General features: G+C 40.8%; 2 protein-coding genes across 4 annotated transcripts in view; one reads left to right on the top strand and one right to left on the bottom strand.

The window, feature by feature from the left end:
* Positions 1 to 3,151, bottom strand: part of WDPCP (WD repeat containing planar cell polarity effector) — a 156,040-nt gene extending 152,889 nt beyond the window's left edge. For all 3 annotated transcript variants that reach the window (XM_082047436.1, XM_082047437.1, XM_082047438.1), the window contains exons 1-2: positions 3,004 to 3,151; positions 87 to 168 (exon numbers count right to left, since the gene is read on the bottom strand). The gene's annotated coding sequence lies outside the window, so the exon portion shown is untranslated. The remainder of the gene's footprint in view (positions 1 to 86; positions 169 to 3,003) is intronic.
* A 286-nt stretch (positions 3,152 to 3,437) lies between these two features.
* Positions 3,438 to 15,534, top strand: MDH1 (malate dehydrogenase 1). The gene is made up of 9 exons (XM_082048864.1): positions 3,438 to 3,590; positions 9,187 to 9,285; positions 9,596 to 9,692; positions 10,612 to 10,787; positions 12,156 to 12,278; positions 12,411 to 12,587; positions 14,164 to 14,277; positions 14,463 to 14,552; positions 14,903 to 15,534. The coding sequence occupies exons 1-9, from the start codon at positions 3,588 to 3,590 to the stop codon at positions 15,026 to 15,028; spliced, it is 1,005 nt and encodes a 334-aa protein (XP_081904990.1). The 5' UTR covers positions 3,438 to 3,587; the 3' UTR covers positions 15,029 to 15,534.
* The last annotated feature ends 6,592 nt before the right edge of the window (positions 15,535 to 22,126 follow it).

Below are 22,126 nucleotides of genomic sequence, written 5' to 3'. Positions count from 1 at the left end.
ATGAGATAAAATAAAAACTGTATTATACATGGAGATTACAAAAATATAACTTCACAAATTATTGAAAATTAAATGTAAAAACTTACCTAAAAAATTTCATCAATCTCTACAGATGGCAATGAAGAAAAAGAAAATTCCATCCAAAATACAGTTAAAGAACACAGCCAGCTGTTAACAGAGAATAATTTATTTTAAAATACAAAATTAAAAAAAAAAAAAAAGAGAGAATTCTGGCAGACTAGTCTTCAAAACTACTAGTTGCCTTGAAAAATAACACTTAATCCCCACAAAATGGAGAATAAAACATCCTGAGTATTAAGTGTGTGCTTTAATTACACCAATTTCCAAGTAATCCAATATCTTTTGAGTGCAAAAACTGTAAAATGTATTTCAAGAGTTAGCCAAGAGCCCAATCCACATGCACACTACATTTCCATTACTTCTTTTGCACATAAAGCACTACATAAAAGACACAGACTAATAAAATGGTCCTTAATGCTTCACCCATGTTAAAAAATTCCACCAACACCTTATGTTCTAAAAACAAAATGGTGGCAACAGAAGTCACAAAATTGGCAAGAAAATTACAAGACAATAATAAACCAGAGAAAATTTGAAGACTATGACAAAGCTGACAGGAAAAGCAGCATTAAATTTAGAATGAAAATATCTAAAACTTTGAAGAGGTGGTAAGACTAATAAATAAGCAAAAATAAGTCAAATACACCATACTTCTTGAAGATAAAAAGCACAGATTTGGACGATTGGGTTGCAGAAACTAAAACACTGTATATTTCTAGATTCCTACAGTGACAACACTCTGAAGACAGTTGCATGATTTAACAGCATGAGAAACACTAGTAAGAACCAACACTTCCTACACCACCATGAAAGTTTCTATCCAGGTGCAAAGGATATAGTCTAAAAACTAACAAACGTCAGGAAAAGGAGCTATAACAACCAGGTGGGGAGACAAAAACATCTCTAATTTATTTTCGTACATTTACATTTGCTTGGATGATAGTAAAGCTTAACAAGTAGAAAAAAAAAATAAGCCAAGTAAGAAAGAAACAGTAGAATTGTTAAGCTTTGCTAACTTTAAAAATTACACCACAATCATAAAAGATGAAACTTTAAGGTATATTTAGTTAAAGCAGCACAAAAGAGAGTGTAGACAGTCTTAAACCAATTTAGCTCTATCACAGCCTAATTATACTGGAACAGATTTAAAATAAACTGATATACATGTCTTTGACAAACAAAAGCATTGCACATGGCTTTGCACCATATTAACTACAAATTACTTTCAAAACAAGACCTTGTTATCTTCAACAACAAATAATACAAGGAGTGCAAGTTTGGGCAAAAAATGAGCAAGAATGAATACAGAGCTTTACCTACAGAAGAAAGTTTGATTAGCTTAACTGAAATCCACTAAACCAATACAATCCACTATCTTGAAACACACAAATCAGTTTACAGCATGCTAACATTGCCTCAGCTCAAAATTGATAAGGAATCAATTTAAATTGAACTGATTATGCCTAGTGGAAATTAATATATGTAGGTCCACATCAGGTTTTGTGTACATTTACATCTTAAATAACCTTAAAATAGTGTTAATTAAGTCTGTACAACAACTGGATGAGAAAAAGGTTATAAAAAGCATCTTAGGACACTCTGGAATAACCTGACTGGAAAACAAGCTCCCTTCTACTTACCAAGCTTCTCTACATTTCACAGTAAGCCAGACCTCAGCTTTGCTTGCAGCTATTTGGTTTTCAAATTCATTCCCAGAAGGGAGTTTAGGTACAATCTTCATTCATATTAAAAAGCGATGGTTATTAAGTAACATAAATCAGTAGAGTTTGACATTTAAAATAAACTAAGTACGACCGTACCTTTTCACCTCTGACACTGCAGTTTTCGGTGCTGCAGAAGGTGTCAGAGATTCGGCTAAAGACTTGTTCAAGCCACAGAAGTTTTAAGTTGTGGCATGAGCACAATTAGCAACAAGACTCGCTAAAATTAGAACACTTTGCATAACGAATGTAAATATTTATGTTTTACACCCACTGCCCTAAAGGAGTAACTTATTTCTGCCTGATTACTGAAGGAGAAATTGCATTAAGTGTACATGCTGTTTAGACTCTTTTTCAAAAAAATAAATACAATCGACTATAAGGACTAAAATAAGATTTAAAAATAATCCTATAGAAAAATATTCAGACAAGTGCAACTTCATTAGACTATAGTAAATTACAGAATTTGCCCAAGAAGGAACCCTGCCAGTATTTGAGGAAAAAAATAAATCAGCTGTGCCATTCAACTCTCTTTTACAGCATAGCAACACAGTTTAAGAACCTGTGGAGTCTTGCTGAAGTATTTATGCCGGTATCAGCTTCACTTTAGGCACAGATCAAAAGAGTTTACTTCAGTCAACAATCCAAAATATAACTAAATTAATCGTTTTCTTTTTGTACACTAATTTAGTCGCACTGTTTTAACAGCAGCATAGCACAGGTAAGCCCCCCAGTTCTCCCTGCTGCAAGTACATAAAAGGAAACGGCCAAGCGCAAACTGACAGGATTTAGTAAATTTTAAGCATAGCTATGCACCTTCTCCGGAAGGGATGAAAGAAACGTGTCACAAGCGGCAGGGAGGAGGGGAAGCGAGGGAGGGAACACGGAACGGGCACAGGAGCCAGCGGCAGTGCCCGAGGGCGGCAGCCCGGGGCTCCCGAGGGCCTGCAGACAACTGCCCGGGCAGAGGCCGCGCTTGAGGGAGGAAGGCAAAGGGAAGGCTCTGCCCGCCCTCACCGCGCCCAGAGCTCGGCCTGAGCGGCTCCTCTCCGCCAGCTTCACTGAGGTGACTGGCGCTGCCCAACGGCCGCACACCGCCGGGGGGGGCGGGGAGCTACAGGTAGCGCCCGGAAGTGGCCCTGCCCCCCCCGGGCTGCCCACCCCAGGGAAGGGCCCGGCCAGGCCGCGCCGCCGAACCCACCGAGCGCTCCGGGGACATGAGCCGGGGGAGGACGGCGCGCGCCGCTCCCCGTCACCTAGCAACCGCGGAAGCACCGCACCTGCGCACGCGCAGCACCCGCGCACGCTCGCGGCGCTTAAACGCTGTGCCCGCGCGTGAACATAAGGCGGCAATGTCGGCGCCTTGCCTGGCGCATGCGCACACCGAAACACCCGCGCTGCCGCAAGTCCCTGGCGCTCACCGCCCGAGAGCGCAGGCGCAAGGAAGGGAGCTGCCTGTTGCCCCCTAGCGGCTCTCAGCAGAGCTGATCTCGGGACCCGCGTTGCGCATCAATGAATGGGGCAAGGGGGAGGCGGGTCACGCCTGCCACGCCGCCAATAGCGTCCGGGGGCGAGGCGCGCGCGCCCCGAGGCACGCTGGGAGTTGTAGTTCTCGGCGAGCTCTGAGCTGCGCGGGGCAGCGGAAACGGCGACTACAGCCCCCAGGCGGCCGCGCGCGGCGGGCTCGCCCCGCCCCTCCGCGGTACCTCAGAGCAGCGCTGCCGCCGCTCCAGTCGCGCTGTAGAGGTGACCTCGAGGCTGACGGACCCGCCGCTCCTCTCAGCCATGGTCGGTACCGCTCCCCGAGCCGGTGGCCCGTCCTTTAGGCGGCGGTTGGGGCAGGGTGACGGCGGGCTGCGCCGCGTCGGCGGGGCGATCGGGGCAGGGGACTGCTGTCAGGTGGAGGTGGCTGCGAAATGGCGCCGGCTCTCCCTCTCCTCCTCCTCACCAGGCGGGCTCTGCTGTCGGGCTGCGCCGCCGCAAGGCCCCGGGGGATGACTTGAAGGTGCTCTTGGCACCCGCGAAGAAACGGGCCCGGAGGCGGCGGCCCGGGGCTCCCCTCAGCTCCGCGGCGGGGTGACCTTCTTCCAGCCCGGGGACTTGGAGGTCGATGTCGGCCCCCGGGGTGCCGGCCTGCCCTCGGCGTGGAGGACGAGCAGGGGAGGTCAGGCTGTGGTATTGCTGGGGTCACCCCGCCGAGGCGGAGCGAAAATCCTTGGCCTGGCGCTGGCCCTTCGGGGTTTAATCGCGGCTTTTCCTAAAGCCGGCCTCTCCGTGAGCCCCGGGGTTGGCGACGTTGCCTTCGAGAAGATGGGGATGCCTGCTCCTTAATTTCATGAGATATTAAAGGTTTTATGCGCAATTTTGAGTTAGCTCAAGGGGAAATGACTGTAAAACGTTTTCCTCCCTTGTTTCATCTCTGCTTGCTGTCAGAATTTCAGCTATTTCTGTAGATTCTCCAAACTGTTAAGGAGTCCTTCTAGTTCTGCCCTGAGGTTACTGGAGCACTTTGGTAATCTGTGGCATATATATATACACATATATATGCACATACACACACACATTTGCACAGAGACTTTGCTTTCCTTTATAATCATGAAGACATCTCCATGTTTTTCTAGAATTTATACCCTGTTATCTGAACCCTAATTTTTAGTACTTTTCTATAGAAAAGATGCTTGCATGTTCTGAAACCTGGCTTATTATTTCAGCTATACCCTAAAAAATACTAGAATCTGTAGACATTATCCTACTTCTATACTCTTTCTATTCAAAATATGGATTATCAGGAGTGATCATAAGAGTGCAGGTTTTGGTTTGCACGTGAGCTTTCAAAACGTCGGCTACCATGAATTTGCTGGTCTCCAGAAGAACTGCTATTTGAAACTTACTTTGCACAGACTTTTTAAGATGTCACTGTTTTTTACCATGCTTTAACTATTCAAGTTATGCATTTGGCATTGGGAAAAAGGCTTTAAACTTCTGAAAAAATGGAATAAGCTTTTAAGGGCACCTGTCTCAAGGTCATTTCTTATAGAAATAATTCCTTTGGAACTCAGTCTATGAACCATAGTGCTGCTGGGATGGCAGAAGTGCGTAACTGCCTTGCTGATACTTTCTACCACTTTTCCAAATACATTTATTGCCACTGAAACTGCTTTAAAGAGAGAAGAGCGAAGAGAAAGTTTATTAGGCAGGCCTTAGACTTTTGAGGAGATAATAGTTTAATTTAATGCTTAAAGCGTTCTTGTCAAGCAAGGTGGTATGGCTTAGTTGGCTTTAATATACAGGAATGACCTTAGGTTGTTGATATTTTACAGATAATTGAGTTTATCAGTAATAATCTTTATAGAGGTTTTTCATAACTGTAATTAGTAATGCAAGGTCCACCACTTCTCTAGACAGAACATAGATTCATATTACAATTTTCATATTACACTTTTACTTACCTTTGTAACCTCCTGAATCAGTTTTGCAGTGTAGTGCTGTTTTCATGTATGGCACTGATATTTTATTATCAGCACTATCACAGAGGTAATTTAGGCACCATATTCTTAAGCCAAAGTGTGTGTGGGGGGAGGGCAGCCCACACGTTCCTCTCTTGATATTGGAAGCTTTATTTTTATCTGTGATAATTTAGGAGGAGGATAAATCCTGTGTGTGTATGGCTGTATGTGAATTGGGGAAGGTTTTGAAACTAAAGCTCAGTTAGCTGTTGTTTAATTTGCCTCTAGTTCTTGTATACCTGAGAGTGAGTGAAGGTCACCTCTGTAGTTACCACAACATGAAACTATTCTTATCGAAGCCCAGCACAGGAGCCAAGTCACAGATTAAAGTGCCTGAACATTAATTTGTGCAGCCTACGGCTTCCATTGGGGAGCTTCTCATTTCTCTAAACATCCAACCTCAAATGCTCAGTCCTACCAATTTTTATATGTGATGTAAGTTTTTCCAGGGAGAGTTAACTATGTTTTGTTAAAAGTACAACATTTTTAGCTTGATAATCTAGCTCCTGGAATAAAGGGAAATAATGAAATTTTATTTTATACTAATTGCTCACAGTTGGTGCAGCGACAAGGGGATTTGGGGAAAACTTGTATGCCAATCCAGTGTACTGAAGGTTTGGAGGAAAAAAAACAAACCAAACCAAAACACTACCACACCACCAAAACAAAAATAACACCACCAAAAAAAAAAGTAGGCAGTATTCCTCACTTTATTTTAGCTTATGTTTTTTCCTCCCTGCTCCAGCCCAAAATGGGGGAAGAACAGGAAGGATGGTAGTAAACAAACATAGTTTTTTTAAGAAGGTGCAGCTGAGTCATGACTGAAGGACTTTTATTTTTGTAACAACACTAAATGTTAAGTCTGTCTCAGTAAAAAGAAAAAGAAAAAAAGAAAATAGACCTACCTCTTTGCTTTTTATCTTCCATTCCTTCCTTTTCCTGTTGTTATGCTGAATACTCACCATAATGCTAGCACATAGATTGACATTTTGTATTTTTAAATCTGATTAGCTTACAAAATGCACACACTGAAAAAATTCTTGTTGACTTTCCCCTTTCATGACTCTACTTCAGATTGGCTCACAGGTTGCAATGGAGAAAGAGCCCGACTTCTTAAAATCTTCATTCCATTCACTAGAAATTCAGAAATGACTTCACAATTGATTTTACATAGCATATAATTCAAAGAAAGTGTGTTCTGTTCTGTGTGAGTTCCAGAGTAGCATGCTTAGCACAGGATTACTTTTTACATGCTGCTGATATGGGATTTTACCAGGTTAAGGCTTTGCAGCACAATAACTTTACAGTACTTATTTTCCAAGCTAATATGATTAGCTGCTTTAAAAGAGCATTCATTGTTCCAGTTATGTAAATAAAATGTAGATTCTCCTTAAAAATGTGCTGAAAAGCTGGCTTTAAAATCTCATACATATCTTAGTCTGTGCTGCCGATCATCTTTCAAACATTGTGGTACATTTGTAGGCTATAATGTTCCTACCAAAGAATAGTGTACCAAAACTGCTTTTGAGATTTAAAACTGTGAGAATCAATTGTCTGCTCTCCTTCCCCCTCCTTGCTGAGTTCTGATGAGGTGTGAGAGGATGAGACTCTCAACAGGATAGGTTCAAAAGAACATAAAGCAGTTCAACTCCATAACTGGTAGCCATTTAACCAAAAATTTAAATAATCATTCCCATTACAAAGGCAAAATCATGTTGAGGTCTAAATCTGTGAATTCAGTAATTTAACTTCATCACTTATGCTCGTGTTATGTAGCATGTGTTAAAATGGGATAAGTGGCCTAATTTTTATAGTTTTCTAATGTTAGTTTGATGAAGCTGTGCTTGACTGGCCACTTCTGCGTAAAGAATACACTCAAATCCCCAAATGGTTTTCCTATAAATGTCAGTGACAGGAGTGTTGGTTGGGAAGGATCTCTAGAGGTCGTGCAGTCTGACCTCTTTCTTGCTCTAAGTCTGAAGGTTGCCCAGTCCAGCCTAAAAGCAATGTTTTTGCCACTGCTAATCATGTCATACAAGTTGTTGTTTTTTTTTTTTTATCTGGGTCTTGAAAACCACTGAAGATGAAGGTTGCACAGATTCTTGGGATATCGTGTTCCAGTGCAGCAGTACCACCCTAATCAAGAATTTTTCTCTTAATTTGTAGCTGTTGCCCACTGTTCTGCCATCTGCTGCTACTGAGAGGTGTTTGGCAGCATTATTTTTCTAACGTTTCTTGAAGTTGTAGTAGGCTCCTGTTAGATCACCCCTTATCTCTCTCTTTCTAGACTATGCCCAGCTCCCTCAGCCTTGTCTTACAGGATGTGAACTCAGAGTCCCAAAACTGGACTCAGTGTTCCAGCTGCAACCTCACCAGCACTAGGTGAATTGCCTACCTTTGCTCTGCAAGCTACGCTTTTCATACTGTATGCAGTATGCATACTGCAGTATGCATTCATACCACTATGCAATTAAATCACTTCAGACGTAACTGAATGTGGAGGATATTTTGTCCATAACTCAGATGATCATCTTCTAATTATTTGGAAAAGTGTGTATGACATTCCAGCAAGCTGGTTCCTATCCTAGCACAATCTGCCCCAGTTCAGTTGCCTCTAGGGAAAAATTGAGATACAAAAAACAGCCTTACAAAATATTGGTTTGTGAACAGCCTTTGGTATGTTATCCCTTTCTGTAGAACCCTAGAATGGTTTGGGTTGGAAGGGACCTTCAAAGCTCATCTAGTCCAACCACCCTGCCATGAGCAGGGGCATCTTCACCCAGATCAGGTTGCTCGAGCTCCATCCAGCCTGGCCTTGAATGTTGCCAGGGATGTGGCATCTGCCACATCTCTGGGCAACCTGGGCCAGTGTTTCACCACCCTCATTGTAAAAAATTTCTTCCTTATATCTAGTCTGACTATTCTATTTTAGTTCAAAACCATCACCCTTTGTCCTATTGCAGCAGGCCCTGCTAAAAAGTCTGTCCCCATCTTTTTTACAGGCCACTTTTGAGTACTGAAAGGCCACAATAAGGTCTTCCTGGAGCCTTCTCCAGGCTGAACAACCTCAACTCTCTCTGCCTTATATTGTCAATATTAAATAACATCTGGAGTTCTCCAAGTACTGGTTTTGCTTAACAAAATGGACTTTTGCTATAGGGTAACCCGTTTTTTTTTCCCCTTATTTGCAGTATAGTAACATGGTGGCGGTCTTCTCCCAGTCTTTTGGAGTTTTGGGTCAGTTTGACAGTGGGCAGTTCTATTATGAATATTAGTGTCTGTATTTGTCCATAATTTAGCTTTTGTCTTGTAGATTTGTTAAATTGCTGCATAACCATTTAGTGAGCCAGTACTTTTAAGTCCACTAGATTCCTTTGTTTCTGGCATTCAGTAAGTTCTTGGTTGCAAGTAAGCATTCAAAATTCTTAATGGAAACAGCCCTCAAAATGGAAAGAATCTGAGAACTGATGAAAGTGTGGCAGCTCCTAAAACTTGTGTAATAAGTATGAAGTATGAATGGGTAATCTAATGAATGGGTGCATGTTGAAACACATTACACTAAACAGGCAGTGTTGTTAAAAGGAATACAAAATTTTTCAGATTGTCATTCCTGGCATTTTGGAAGCTTTTCCTGGGGCAATTATTAGGGATATTTTTGCAAGTGTGGTCTGTTTCTCTAAATCATTAGAGAAATTGCTGGTACTTTTAGCAGAAGTATGATCCCAGGAGCAGGCCCTGATCTACATTTAAGTGCATACTTTCATCCAGGTTAAATAATTATAGCCTTTTTTCTGTAGTAGATGTTAACTATTACTGTTCTCCGATAGTGTGAGCCTGTAGTGTGTAGCTGTGGGTAAGTCTCTGTGACTTTCTTGCAGGGTGAACCTGTCAGAGTCCTGGTGACTGGAGCTGCTGGGCAGATTGCTTACTCGCTGCTCTACAGCATTGCCAAGGGAGATGTCTTTGGCAAAGACCAGGTAACTCTTATACTGAATTATCATTTGTTTCTGCTGCACAGTCATGAATAAGCTAATGTCAGAACTGCTGTCCCCGAGACTTATTTTCTTGTATACACTTTGAATGGTTTGCCAATATGCAAGTAATTTCTTCAAGTGCGGAAAATAGAGTCCTGCTATGTTTTACAAGTTTTTAGTTGTTGGTCATGCTGAAGTTTTTCTGTAAATGGATTTTAAGTCTTGCACAAGATAGCAGTTTCTAGCAGATAAAAAGATTCATTTTCAAAACAGATTACACCCAACTTACACAAAACCATTTATTTCTTTACAGCCTCTCATTCTTGTACTGCTGGATATCACCCCCATGATGACTGTATTGGAAGGTGTAGTGATGGAGTTGCAGGACTGTGCTCTACCACTGCTGAGAGGTGGTCAAAATAATTTTTTCTTATACCCACAAGATGTTCTAGTACAACTATTGTGTCTATGAGTTCCTGTAGCTGACAGGAAGTAAAACAGAATAAAATATTACATGACTCTTTATTGGTTTTAAATGTTGTGGAAGATAATTTAGTTTAACTTAGGCTGTAAGCTAGGAAGAATGTCATCAAATGAGTTTTGTGTAAAGAACTGACTACACAGATACCTTGGTATTGGTATGTATCATCTAATCTGGGTTGTCAGCATGTGCAACAGATTGTCAGATACTTGTGCATTCATGCATTGTATTTCTGGCGTAGTAGTAAAACAACATTGAATCTTTAGATACGTCAAGATGCCTTTACTAAGTAAAAAAAAATTAGTCTTTAGAAATATCATCTGCATAAAGACATGCTCAAAAAATCACTCATCAAGTTGTACAAACAAGTTCTGATAGTCTAAACAAGCAGAAAGAAGCAAGTAGATGCTGCTGTAATTATTACAGTACTTAAAAAAAAGGCATGTAGCTACCTGGTTTTCTACAAATCAAACCTTATTTGGTTTGAATTGCTAAAGGGAGAGGAAAACTTTTGTAAAAGTGAAGAATAGCATATGCACATATGTATATATATTTAGATAGAGACACATGAAATACATCTTTTTCCATAGATTTCATCTGTGTTCTCAGAATTTATATCTAAAGCTTTAGATAAATATTTGTATATAAAAACTGTTTACTAGCAAGTATTTAATCTGTGGAGTTAGGGCCAAATGACTGTACTTATATTTTTTTTTTTAATGGAAAGATGGTAGTGTTGTCAGATCAGATTATATACTATTTATGAACCAGAGAATATTCCTGCTGACACTTTGCCATGAGTATTTATCTGAGATTTTTTTTTCCTCCCCCCCTTTCCTTTTTTTTAGAGGTCATTCCAACAGACAAGGAGGAAGTTGCCTTCAAAGACCTTGACATAGCAATTCTGGTTGGCTCCATGCCAAGGAGGGAGGGCATGGAGAGGAAGGACTTACTCAAAGCAAATGTCAAAATTTTCAAGTCTCAGGGTGCAGCCTTGGACAAGTATGCCAAAAAGACTGTCAAGGTGAATATAGGATCTGAATCTTAAAAATTAATTTTCCAAGTTATGTAGAGATCTAAATACATTTTAGAATGATATTGCGTAAGCAGGAGCCTATTCAGTGCAGACATTCCTTTCCTTAAGCCCTGGAAAATACACTGTGGTCAAGATTAAATGTGATACAGTATGTTACATAGGTAGATGATTTAGTCTTTAATTTGTTCAGTGAAAAAGGTTTTATATTGTATTGCTGTAGTCCACACACACTTTGAACTGATTATCAGCAATTCTAAAAAAAAACCCTAAAAACCAAAGCAAAACAACCCACCAAAACCCTACATTAAAAATAAAGCAGTGTTCTGCTCGTTATTTCTCTTTTCCGGGAGAACTAAATTATCTATGTGCAGCTGCCTACTCTATATCCATCTGTGGCTTTAACATAATGGCCCTTAACTTCAGTATCAATATGGAATTACAGTTGCACAAAAAAATCAGCTTTATCTGGGTTGTTTGCATCTTGGTCTTTGGAGCATGGAAGCTTTTAATTGTTCTCTCTCAGATTCCTTCAGCACAGTTAATGGGATCATGTGGCTGCTCTCCTACTGCTCTTAATCTCAAACCCAGACTCCAACTGTGCTTTGTAACTGACTTTTTAATGTCTACTTCCTCTGCTCATGAACTTCCTACTGCTTCTAAAGACTTGTTTGCTTCTTTGTACAGTTGGAATAAAAGCTATCAATGTAACTATTGCAGAGTAATGGAAAATTTACTGAACTCACTTTTAAAAGGGGAAATACAAAGCAGATTAGTTTGTGTGATTGAAAGTATATGGAGCTTGATATTAATCATTTGAGGGACATGAATAGATGAAGGATGAATAAAAATCCATTTTCCATAGTAATAAATTGATGTAAGTTCAGGCAATATTTTATTTCTAATTTCCTATCAACAATGAGGTAAGTAACTATTCTGGCTTTCTTAACTATCAAGCTGTGGCAGCCAGTCTAGGGACCGTTTAAAAGGTGATGGTGAAGTGACTGGGGTGACTAGTGTGTCTTGCTTGCTCTGTATCTAGTTAGCGTGGCATTTGAAGCCAGGCTGTGAGTCAATGTGCAGATCTTCCTAGAAGTCTTGTTCTCTTTCACATTTGAATGTCAAATTGTAAGGAAAATACCTAGCTAGAACATATTTTTCTATACAGTTATAAAAGACTCGGTGAATATGAACAATGCACATATTAAAAAAATCTTGTTGAAGACAACCAAGAGATTTAGAAAACTTAACTTTTCAATATTTTTTTGAAGGCAAAGTCATGTATTTCACTTGAGGGAGCTGTTTTGCAGAAGTAGCTGCTTTATCTTTTTACATTTCCGTTCCCCTTTTTTGCTTTAGGTTGTGGTAGTTGGGAATCCAGCAAATACTAACTGCCTGATTGCATCAAAGTCAGCCCCATCAATACCAAAGGAAAACTTCAGCTGCTTAACTCGTTTGGATCACAACAGAGCTAAATCTCAGGTAAAAAGGGCCCACTGAAAGTAGAATGCTTTCTGTTGTCTCTGCTAAATACAAACAGAGCAATGCTTTCCAAGAAGCCTGTGAACTGAGAAGCTGAAATTGATACAATGGACATCTTTATTTTCTGATTAGATTGCTTTGAAACTTGGTGTGACTGCTAATGATGTGAAGAATGTCATCATCTGGGGCAACCACTCCTCCACTCAATATCCAGATGTTAACCATGCAAAGGTAAACATTAAAGGAAAGGAAGTTGGAATTTATGAAGCTATAAAAGATGACAGCTGGCTGAAGGGAGACTTTATCCTGGTAAGATCTTGTTTGTTTTAAATCATCATTTGTGCGTCTGCTTTCTCCTAATCTCATATGACATTGTAAACTATGTAAGTGACTTAGTGAAGCAGCTCGTCGTATCTCACTAGAATAAGTCATCTTGAGATAGCTTGTCTCTAGCAGTTACTTGCTCTTGAAAAATTCAATGTGCTATGAAACTTATGTAAATACCACTAGAAAATCCATTGGAATGCTAAAATGATTCAACAAAAATAATTTTGATCGTAGCTCAGGTGCAGCTCATCTGACACACCAGCATTGTTGACTCTTCACTATTCCCTTGGCAGATGAAGCAGGATGATCTTCTGTTTGTTGCTCCAGAAAAGCCCAGCAGGCCTCCACCTGCACATGCGTGCACGCATACATGTGCTTTCCAAATCTAAATCTTATGTCCTCGTCAGCAGCATTCTGAAAATTATTTTGAAAAAATTAGAAAACACCTGCAAATGTTTTAATGTAGGGTAGTAATAAATAATAATGTAGGCTAGTAAACCAGAATAATAGTATTAATTGATCAAGAGCACAGGCTCCCTAAAGGCAATGTCAAGTGAAACAGGATTACTGAAGCCCTTGATGAACATGACTCCAAGTAGCTGTACTTTGCTTGGTATTGCAATGTTACTGTTGTGCAGACAGCCAGGTACTCTTATCTTAGCCAAGGCACCTTTAGTTGGGGACTGAGGATGTGTTTTGTCAAATGACCATGCTCTGTCCTGTCTCATTCTTGGATATAGCTTATTCCAGTTCATTCTTGTTCCTACAGAATAAATATTTGTATGCTGGCAACCAAAGTTCATGAGCCAGAGTGTAAGCAGAAACCTGTCCTTGGCCTTGATTGTGCCGTATCTTATGTGGCCAAGGCATGTTACCGGTTTGGCCTTCTTAGGTACATTGTCATGCTGGTCTATGCTACAATACTTTGCCAAAGATAAGAAAATTTCATAATTCCTGCTTTCTAGACTGGGGTCTGGTTGGCATAAAGTCTTACCAAAACATATTAAAAAAAAATAATGTATATATATATATATAAGGTTTAAGAAGCTATTCTAATTCTAAGAAACACAATTTTTCAGTACAAAATTTCTAAATATAAATTTGAATATAGGGAGGTAGAATTAACTGTCTTCAGGAATTAAATTAATTTTATTCATTAAATATTGTAGGACTGAGACCAGCAAGTAGTTAATGTTGGTATTCAGCACAAAAAAATTCCCAGTGTTACTCTGAGACATCTGTTAACTGTTGACATACATGAAGTCTCTTGGTGGTAAAAGCTTGAAACATCTGGTTGGGATGAGAGAAGTCAGTGGGTTGCTAGCTGTAAAACACATACTAAGAGTCGAGACAGCTTCTGAAATATTTCATTATGTGCTTGTCTTCGCAAGACTCTTCTAGATTGAGTTTCTGGATTGTGTGTTATGTTCATTTAGTAATAGAACTATATCTTGACTGATGAAAGGTGGTCTTTCCCCATGGCATTTACTAACAGCGTTTAAACTAAGCCATGATTTTGCTGCTTTACAATTTAGCAGGTTTTTTTTCTTAATTGCAGACTGTTCAGCAACGTGGAGCAGCCGTTATTAAGGCTAGGAAGCTATCCAGTGCGATGTCAGCTGCCAAAGCTATCTGTGATCATGTGAGGGACATCTGGTTTGGCACTCCAGCGGTAAGATGTTACTCTTGAGTAAGTGCTTGTTTGTCCAATGCTTTGATTACATGCCAATGTCTTTGACCTCAAGCACATATGTGAGAAAGGGAAGAATCTGTCTTTTTGTGAAATAAAGTGTGTCACAGGAGATGCTTGCTTCTAGCAGTGGGAAATGTATTTATCCCTTCCTCTTCTGTTTTCAGGGGGAATTTGTTTCCATGGGAGTAATTTCTGATGGCAATTCTTATGGTGTTCCCGAAGACTTGCTATATTCATTCCCTGTTGTGATCAAGGTAACTAGATTGTATTTAAGTCTAAGTATATCCTGCAAGGACCTAGTTGAACTGTCAGATAAGCTTGTTAGCAGCAGTGCTGTAGTATGCAGCTTCTGGGATGTGGGGGTTTTAGCAGTCTTTCACGTATGGGACCATTATTCACCATTTTGTGGTAGTTGTACTGATACTAGAGTAGAATCTGACATGACTAGCTGGTGGTGGTTGTATTCTTTATCTGAAAACAAAATTAACTTCCACCTGATGTGTTTTTTAAGGCTGTAAACTAGGTTTCTTACATTGCAGAGTTTCCAACAGGCTGAATGAAGCTTGTTCTCATATGGAGGGGCTTTTTGTCTGTTTTCAAACAGGACAAGATGTGGAAGTTTGTTGAGGGTCTTCCTATTAATGATTTTTCTCGTGAGAAGATGGAGCTGACTGCAAAAGAGTTAACTGAAGAGAAGGAGACTGCTGTGGAATTCCTCTCCAGTGCATGACTAGATGATGGAGAAATACAAAATAATTTAAGAGTGGAAGAATCTAAAAGTCGTCTCTAAGTCTGTTATCAAACACCGTTGCTATGTTCAAGTCAACCATTTGTGGCAATTGTGCATTTTAAAGTACATATGCTTACTGGTACTGTTGTGCCTATTTAGTTATTAGCAAAAAGATTGTTAAAGAAGTAAAACTAGTTTGTTGACCAAATTTGTTCTGTTCAATACTAGCTGCTTTCTGTTTATGATACAGGATAATTATTTGTCTCAGCCTTGGCTACTAACGCACAATCTCATTTTTTATTAGAATTTGGCACTATTGGCGCAGTCCGTGACCACTTCATCATCCTGTGGCTTAACTCAAAATGAAATTAGAATGCCAATAGTTCTTGCACCCACTGTTCAGTGACTCAAGTCAATCACTGGGCAGACTCCAAGTATATACTGTTCACTCTGGTTATGCTTACAATGTCTGTCAATAGAAATATTAAAATGTTTAATCACAATAATGGCTAAGAGTAGTCTGTTGCAGTTTTATTTACATGTTTTAGTTAGGTAACTAGTAGAATTTGATAGTAAAACATGAAAAACCCCAACACCCTGAAAGCCCATTTTAAGAAACTGAGGGAAACTAGTTTTAAGAAGCTTTATTGATGACCAGCACTTCATTTGTCTTTCCCAGGCAAAATTGCTTTATGCCAACATCACACACAAAAGCCTAAAGGCAGGTTTGTACTCCAGCACTACAATTCAAAAGCAGTGTTGATACTGTAGCTCAGCACTAATTTGATTGTAGCTTCAAAGCCTTTTGTCCCAGGAGACAAGTACTCACTTGGTTAAGACCAAGTGAGGTTAATATACTTTCTTAAGAGTGTTCCTGCAAATTTCAGGAAGGTTCAAATAGATTGTAGTTTAGTTACTCCTTTGCAAACACACAGGTGAATGTTGCTGTAAACTCTTCTCCTAAACTCCTGCTTTTTTGTTTCTACTGTAGTAATCTACCTTTTGTAGACTTTAAGGATTTAGAACAGATTTGTTTTTCTGGGAATTTCTTAGATATACTACCTGTTCTGTTTGTTTTCTAAGCATTTTAGATACCTCCCGCCCTGGTGCAGAGCTCAAACTCTCACAATATTGGGATTTTCTCATACACAGTGTCATTGCTAAGCTTTGGTCTGTCCTGTTCTAAGTGTTTCTGCCTTGTACTAAAGTAAATCTTGGGTCTGTCATATCTGGTGTCATCTCACTGCCCTTTTCTGGTTTGTTGTCATTAAATGAGGATTCAAGAAGTACAACTCTTTTTGACAACAAAAAAGCTTAAGCTGACTTCTAACTAAATTGAATAGTTTATTTGAGGTTTTATCAACTAGAATGTAAAGTAAATCAGCAAACATCAATAAGCTTATCTTTAAAAATAAGTCTGCTCTCAGAACGAATATTACTATAGCTACTAAGTACAGTGACAGTAATGCAACAAAGATTTATTATACATAAATAGTTGAAAGGGAAAACAAGCATTTCAGAAAATGGGAATGTCTGCTGTAGCACAGGCCAGCTGGAGACAGGGTACAGTAAGTGAATGCCTTGAATATTTATGAAGCAGCCCTTGCAAGAACTTACACATTCTTTCAGTCTTAGGAATTGACACAAAGTAAATACACTGTATTTTTTTCTCTGTTTTTCTTATTGCTCTAAACCCCATGGAGAAAAAATAAGAATTCTCCTGTGTGTGTCTTTCACAGCAGTTTGGGAACTTGTGCAGAAATTAGGGAGGTAAGGAAAGTTGCCAGTGTGATGGCTGCATTCTGATGTTCCATACAAACTCCGTAAAATCGCATTTCAGCATGAACCTGGGGACCCAAGGAATTCATTCCAGTAATTAGCATGCAACAGCTTATTTTAAGACAATATTTTTTTACAGGAGATAGCTACAATACACTGTTACTCAGTCTAAAAGTGCTACAGGCTAAGTAAAGCAGAGAGTGCACATCTGTGCCTGAAAACCATAAATAAGGTAAGATAAATCCTGCTGGTGTGCAGTATCTTTCGTGCCATACCTGCAGGAACATCACAGTGTATGGAAGAAGCTTTTAAAAGAGTCTGAAAGATCTGGCAACTTTGATACAAAAGTATCAGAAGTTATTCTTCAGTTAGTGTTGCGTGCATTTTCAGTATATACCAACTTTCTCTGCAGGAAGGAATGTCACATCCACTTTTTACTTGCTGGTTACTTCCCCAAGAGAACAAAAGTTAGGGCTCATCAGCAACTCCCAAATGAGTACGTACAAGCATACTTAGAGAAAAGAATCCTGGGGGAAATTAAATTTGAATTGTAAGATCTGCTTCTGGGAGGTTTCTAGATGGAACAGCTGAGAACATGAGGGCTCCTGGCTGAGCCTGTGTGTTGGCAGAAAGGCTCCCAGAGAAGACTGGAGGCTTGAGTGTGACTGGCGTGCTTTGTCACGGAGTGCCTGGAAAACACAGATCCCAAATCCATCCTCCATGCTAGTGAAAGCTGTACAAGGCAGGCTGCTAGGCTGATGTCTTTGTGCTTTCATGACAGCTTTCCATTCCCAGCAAAATGCCATTCTTACGAGGAAATAAAAATAAAGCTTTTCTCCAAATGAGCAAGAAATGGATTCAAGTTTCTCTCTCCTTGTTCTCCTACCACAGCTATTCCTGCTGTTTTTTACAGTGACTGCAGGTAAAACTGGGAACTCCAGCTCTTACAGATGAATCCAAATCAACATCATGCTGATGCTCACCACAGAGTTTCACAGATTTGTAAGACATCATGTCGTATCAGGTAAATAGGATTTGAATCACACTTCACACAAGGGAAGGCAAGAGAGCTTCTCTGGCAAGTGAAAAAGATGCAGCATGCTTTCAAAGCACCAGATTTATGAAGCAGGAAAGTTGTCCTGGAAGTGTTTATTAGAATTATTCTTCTTCATCTTTTTGTCCCCAATTTCCCATGCTTTGGGGACTTTTTTACATTTATAGGCACATTTTGAATTCCATATAGCAAATCCTAGGGGATAACTATAGCTCAGTTGAAATGAAAGAACGTATGTAAATGTTACTATTTACAACTGAAAATGCTGATATTTCGTGTTCAAATACCAGGGTTTAAAAAAAAATATTCCAGCAACTTTTTAAGTAGCAGCTTTGCAGAAGCACATGACAAATGCTATTGTATCAGAACAGAAGCTGATCAGTCAGCTGCTTAAAATAAAATACAGTAACTGCAGGTAAGTAATTTTAGATAGACATGTAGTCTTTAGCTTAGCCAGAAATAATCCCATTGTTTTGGTTTTATGAAATCTTTTCTTGTGCATATTAATTTATTGCTAAAAATTTAATTGCACAGATGCTTTCTTTCTCCAAGTCTGCTAACCACAATCGTCAAGTGGTTTGTAGCTAAATGACAAAGGATTTGTGCAGACACCTTAGCCTGCTTGCTCTCAAAAAACACCGTGATCGTGCACCGGGAATTGACTTGTTGCTTAAACACATTAGAAGCTCAATTAAAGCCAACTCATGTTGAAGGCTCTGAGCTTTTGTTGACTCCTGGTGAAATATGCTGCATGAAAATCTGTGGCCACTCAGGGCTTCTCAGTCCTGTTGACTTCACACCATGATGACTCAGTTTCTCTCTGTGGCAGAAAACTCTGAATTGAGGCTATCCTGCTGCTGCGGTCCCCACTCCCTCTCCTTACCCTCTGCATCACACCTGAAGAGCAAAGCTGGGACAGAGCAGCTCGGCAGAGGGAAGAGGTGGCGCTACCTCCCTAGCAGATGGCACTATTCCATACATTGTGCACATCCATATGCACACACGCTCACGCGTGCACAATGGAAAACCTGTCTGGAGTTCAAAGGAGCCACTTGGCTGTCCTTACAAACCAAGACCTTCATGGCTATCATTAAGCTGCACAGATCAACCATGCAAGGTTTTATTGTAGCAGGTAACTAATAATGCTTGGGATGAAGGTGAGCTTTCGTTTGTTATCAGCAGCACTGGAGCCAGGATGTACCTGAGCATCCAGCCCAGCAGCTCAGGTCAGCCTCACTGATTTGCTAGTCAGTGGTTGAGTGGTCATCCCTTAGCATTGGTGTGTTCAGCAGCAAAAGTGCACACATAGACATGCGAAGGCAAAATGCCAAAAATGTCAACGGCTGAGAAAATACAAATTTCAGTTTGCTAAATTTTGGTCTCTGTTTTTTAAACCAAATTAGTATTTGTAAAGCCACAGAGCTGTGCTTTCCAGAGATCGAGCACAGGCCTCCGTTGTGAAATTTTCAGTGATTATATTCAAATATTCAGTTTTGCTTTCTCATTCATGAGTGTTTCTCAAGAAACATGGGCAGATTGACTCATTGTAAAATGAGACCAACAGTACACCTTGGCTGATGTGATCCTAGAGAAAACAAAACACAAAACAAAGAAAAACTTTATATTATGATTTCCTAAGCCAGTGGGAACAGAATCCTTCCAAAGCTTGAGACAGAAGATTTAGGAAGCCACTAACAAGCCAGCATGGGAGTTATTTCAGGAGCAATTTGAATCCCTGCTGAAAGCCCACTGATGGAGACTTAATAATCTGACTGAAAACTGGTTCTATAAGAAACCAAACACAGCAACAGGCCTCTCCTGCAGACAGTGGTGGGACTAAAAACCAGGGAAGACAGCTCAGTAGGAAGCAAAAGGTGAGAGTCTGCAACGTTTCTACTCTACCTGTCGGAAGGTGGTCATCTCGCAGGTATACACTTGCTCCAGTGACTCCTGTGGACCTGAGGTGGGGGTCCCAGGAGAGGGAACCATCTTTGGGCTGACAACTGAGCAGCAGCTGTACAAGGAAGCGGCAGCTTCCTTGGTTGAGAAGGTGGCAATAGGAAGCTCTGACCATACCTTTGCACTTGCATACTCCTGGGAGGGGAAAAAAGACAACATCTGGGTTTTCTGCTTGAAGGAAAGAGTAATGAGTACTTTTAGCTAAATCTCTTCTGCACGCTGAGCTGACAACAGACACGCGCTTTATTTGTGAGGATGCCTGACAGAGGAGAGCATAGTGCGAGCTGTTTACACTAGCGGGCTGGAATGCAAGCCCCAATCAGAATTTTAAACAGAGTATGCGCCACTTCCTCAGCCTCACGAACATGGACATGTTGTGCTAATTCCCACTCAGACCTCCAGTTCTGGGGAAAAAAACCCACTTTGTCATAACCAGATTCTTCCTAGAGAAGCCCCCTGAAGTTAAACTCAGAGGGAGTCCAAAAAGACAAAGAGCCAAGGAAGATGGGGAAGAATGAGGTTTATTTCTCAGCAAAGAGACCATAGCAGAGACTTAACCCCTCAAAGGATCTTGATGTTTTCTAAGCTAAAAAAACAAACAAACAAGCAAAACAAATTAAAACGACAAAACCACCTTCCTACAAGGCAAAGTTAACTTTTCTTTCTGATATTAAAAGCCAGTTGACTACAAAGTAAACAGAAGCCAGGACAGGTATGGCTGTGTTGTGCACATATCCCACTGGGAAACGGGGGTGTGTATTCGCAATGCCCATCACTCCCAGCCAGATCAAGGATGGAGAAGGACAGCACACATTAGATGAGTGAAAATACAGAGGTCTACTGGGGCTAAAAACCAGGGAAGACAGCTCAGTAGGAAGCAAAAGGTGAGAGTCTGCAATGTTTCTACTCTACCCGTCAGAAGGTGGTCATCTCACAGGTATACACTTGCTCCAGTGACTCCTGTGGACCTGAGGTGGGGGTCCCAGGAGAGGGGACCTTCTTTGGGCTGACAACTGAGCAGCAGCTGTACAAGGAAGCGGCAGCTCCAGCATGACCCAAGCAGCAATGAGCTCTGCCACCTGCCGAAAGCCCAGTTCCCAGAAGGAGGGGCAGGAGGTCAGCAGGGAACAGCTTGCAGTTAGTGCTGGTACAAGGGTCAGGTAGCCAGAGAGAGAGGTGATGTTCCTGGTTACATACCATAATTACAACATTACAGCGAAAGATAAGGAAGTAGTTTTGGACTATTCCAAGTTGGGATTTTGTTGCATTCAAATTTTGTCATCCAGCCTTTCACGCGTTTCATGACTGAAAAAGGGCAGATTGTTTCCTAAAATAGCTGAAACTAATGGACATGTCACTGCCCAGCTGTTTGCAGACTCAGAGTTCAAGAGCAGCAGCTTGATTTGACAAGCGCTTCCAGCGTGGGCTTGTTATCAGTTAGAGAAGGAAAAGTAGATTTGGCAACGTGCTGCCTTCATGCTGCACAGACATCAGGCAAGATGACATCTGACATCTGAAGCCTGTAAAGGACATTGCTAGTGCCAAGGTAGTTTTACCCAGGATGTCTGTTGGTGGAGAAACAACTGCAGCTTTCTGGAATGGTTGTCTTGCTGGTGGAGGCAAAGAGAGAGCAGAGTGGCAAGTACAACTCCAAGGGCTGCAGGTCTTTGTGCAGGTTGTTCCTAAGCAGGAAAACCTTGGAGAATTGTCCTACATAACTCCTACTTTGGAAGAGGGCAGTGCATGTATCTCTGGTGGGACTTTTTGCTAGAATAATAATCTGCAATACTGGTATTTGTCCCAGGATACTCTCAAGTGAAGCATTTTTTACATGGATCCTTGAGCTGAATGGTAAACAGTGCTTCTGGCTCTGCTTAGCAGGTTGGACAGAAGCAGAGACAGTTTTCTGCACGTATGGTGCTACTACTGCTGCTATGATGCTTTTTGGTGTTAGTGGTCTTCAATGCCAAAACAGCCTTAAATCCAAAATAAATACATTAAACAAAAAAAATTACCATGCAAGTTTTTTTGGAGCCTCCAGATGGAGCTAGTAGAGGGAGAATCACTGGGAGGAGTTTTTTTCCCTCAACCTGCAAGCCTGGAGGATTTCAATACTTGACCAAAAAAAAACCAGACAAATCTTCTTCCAGCTCTACAGTTACAAGCCTAGGGGCCCAGGAAACTCTTGGACAGGAGAGGAGAGGTATCGGCTACTCCTCATCCCCACCAATGTGGACACTTGCCTCCATCCAACAGAGGACATGTCTACACAAAAAGTAGTTTCTCCTTGGCAAGGAGAATAAACT

This window comes from Streptopelia decaocto (genome assembly GCF_964273445.1).
Source record: "Streptopelia decaocto genome assembly, chromosome: 3".
In the NCBI taxonomy this organism is placed as follows: Eukaryota; Metazoa; Chordata; class Aves; order Columbiformes; family Columbidae; genus Streptopelia; species Streptopelia decaocto.
Note: the sequence above shows the minus strand (reverse complement) of the source record. Positions and strands in the feature narration are given on the sequence as shown.

What these genes read in the sequence shown, in the direction of transcription:
- MDH1 (XM_082048864.1), top strand. An exon ending in ATGCCAAAAAGACTGTCAAG is followed by an intron (nt 10,788 to 12,155) that starts GTGAATATAGGA and finishes TTTTTGCTTTAG; the next exon opens with GTTGTGGTAGTTGGGAATCC. An exon ending in ACAACAGAGCTAAATCTCAG is followed by an intron (nt 12,279 to 12,410) that starts GTAAAAAGGGCC and finishes TTTTCTGATTAG; the next exon opens with ATTGCTTTGAAACTTGGTGT.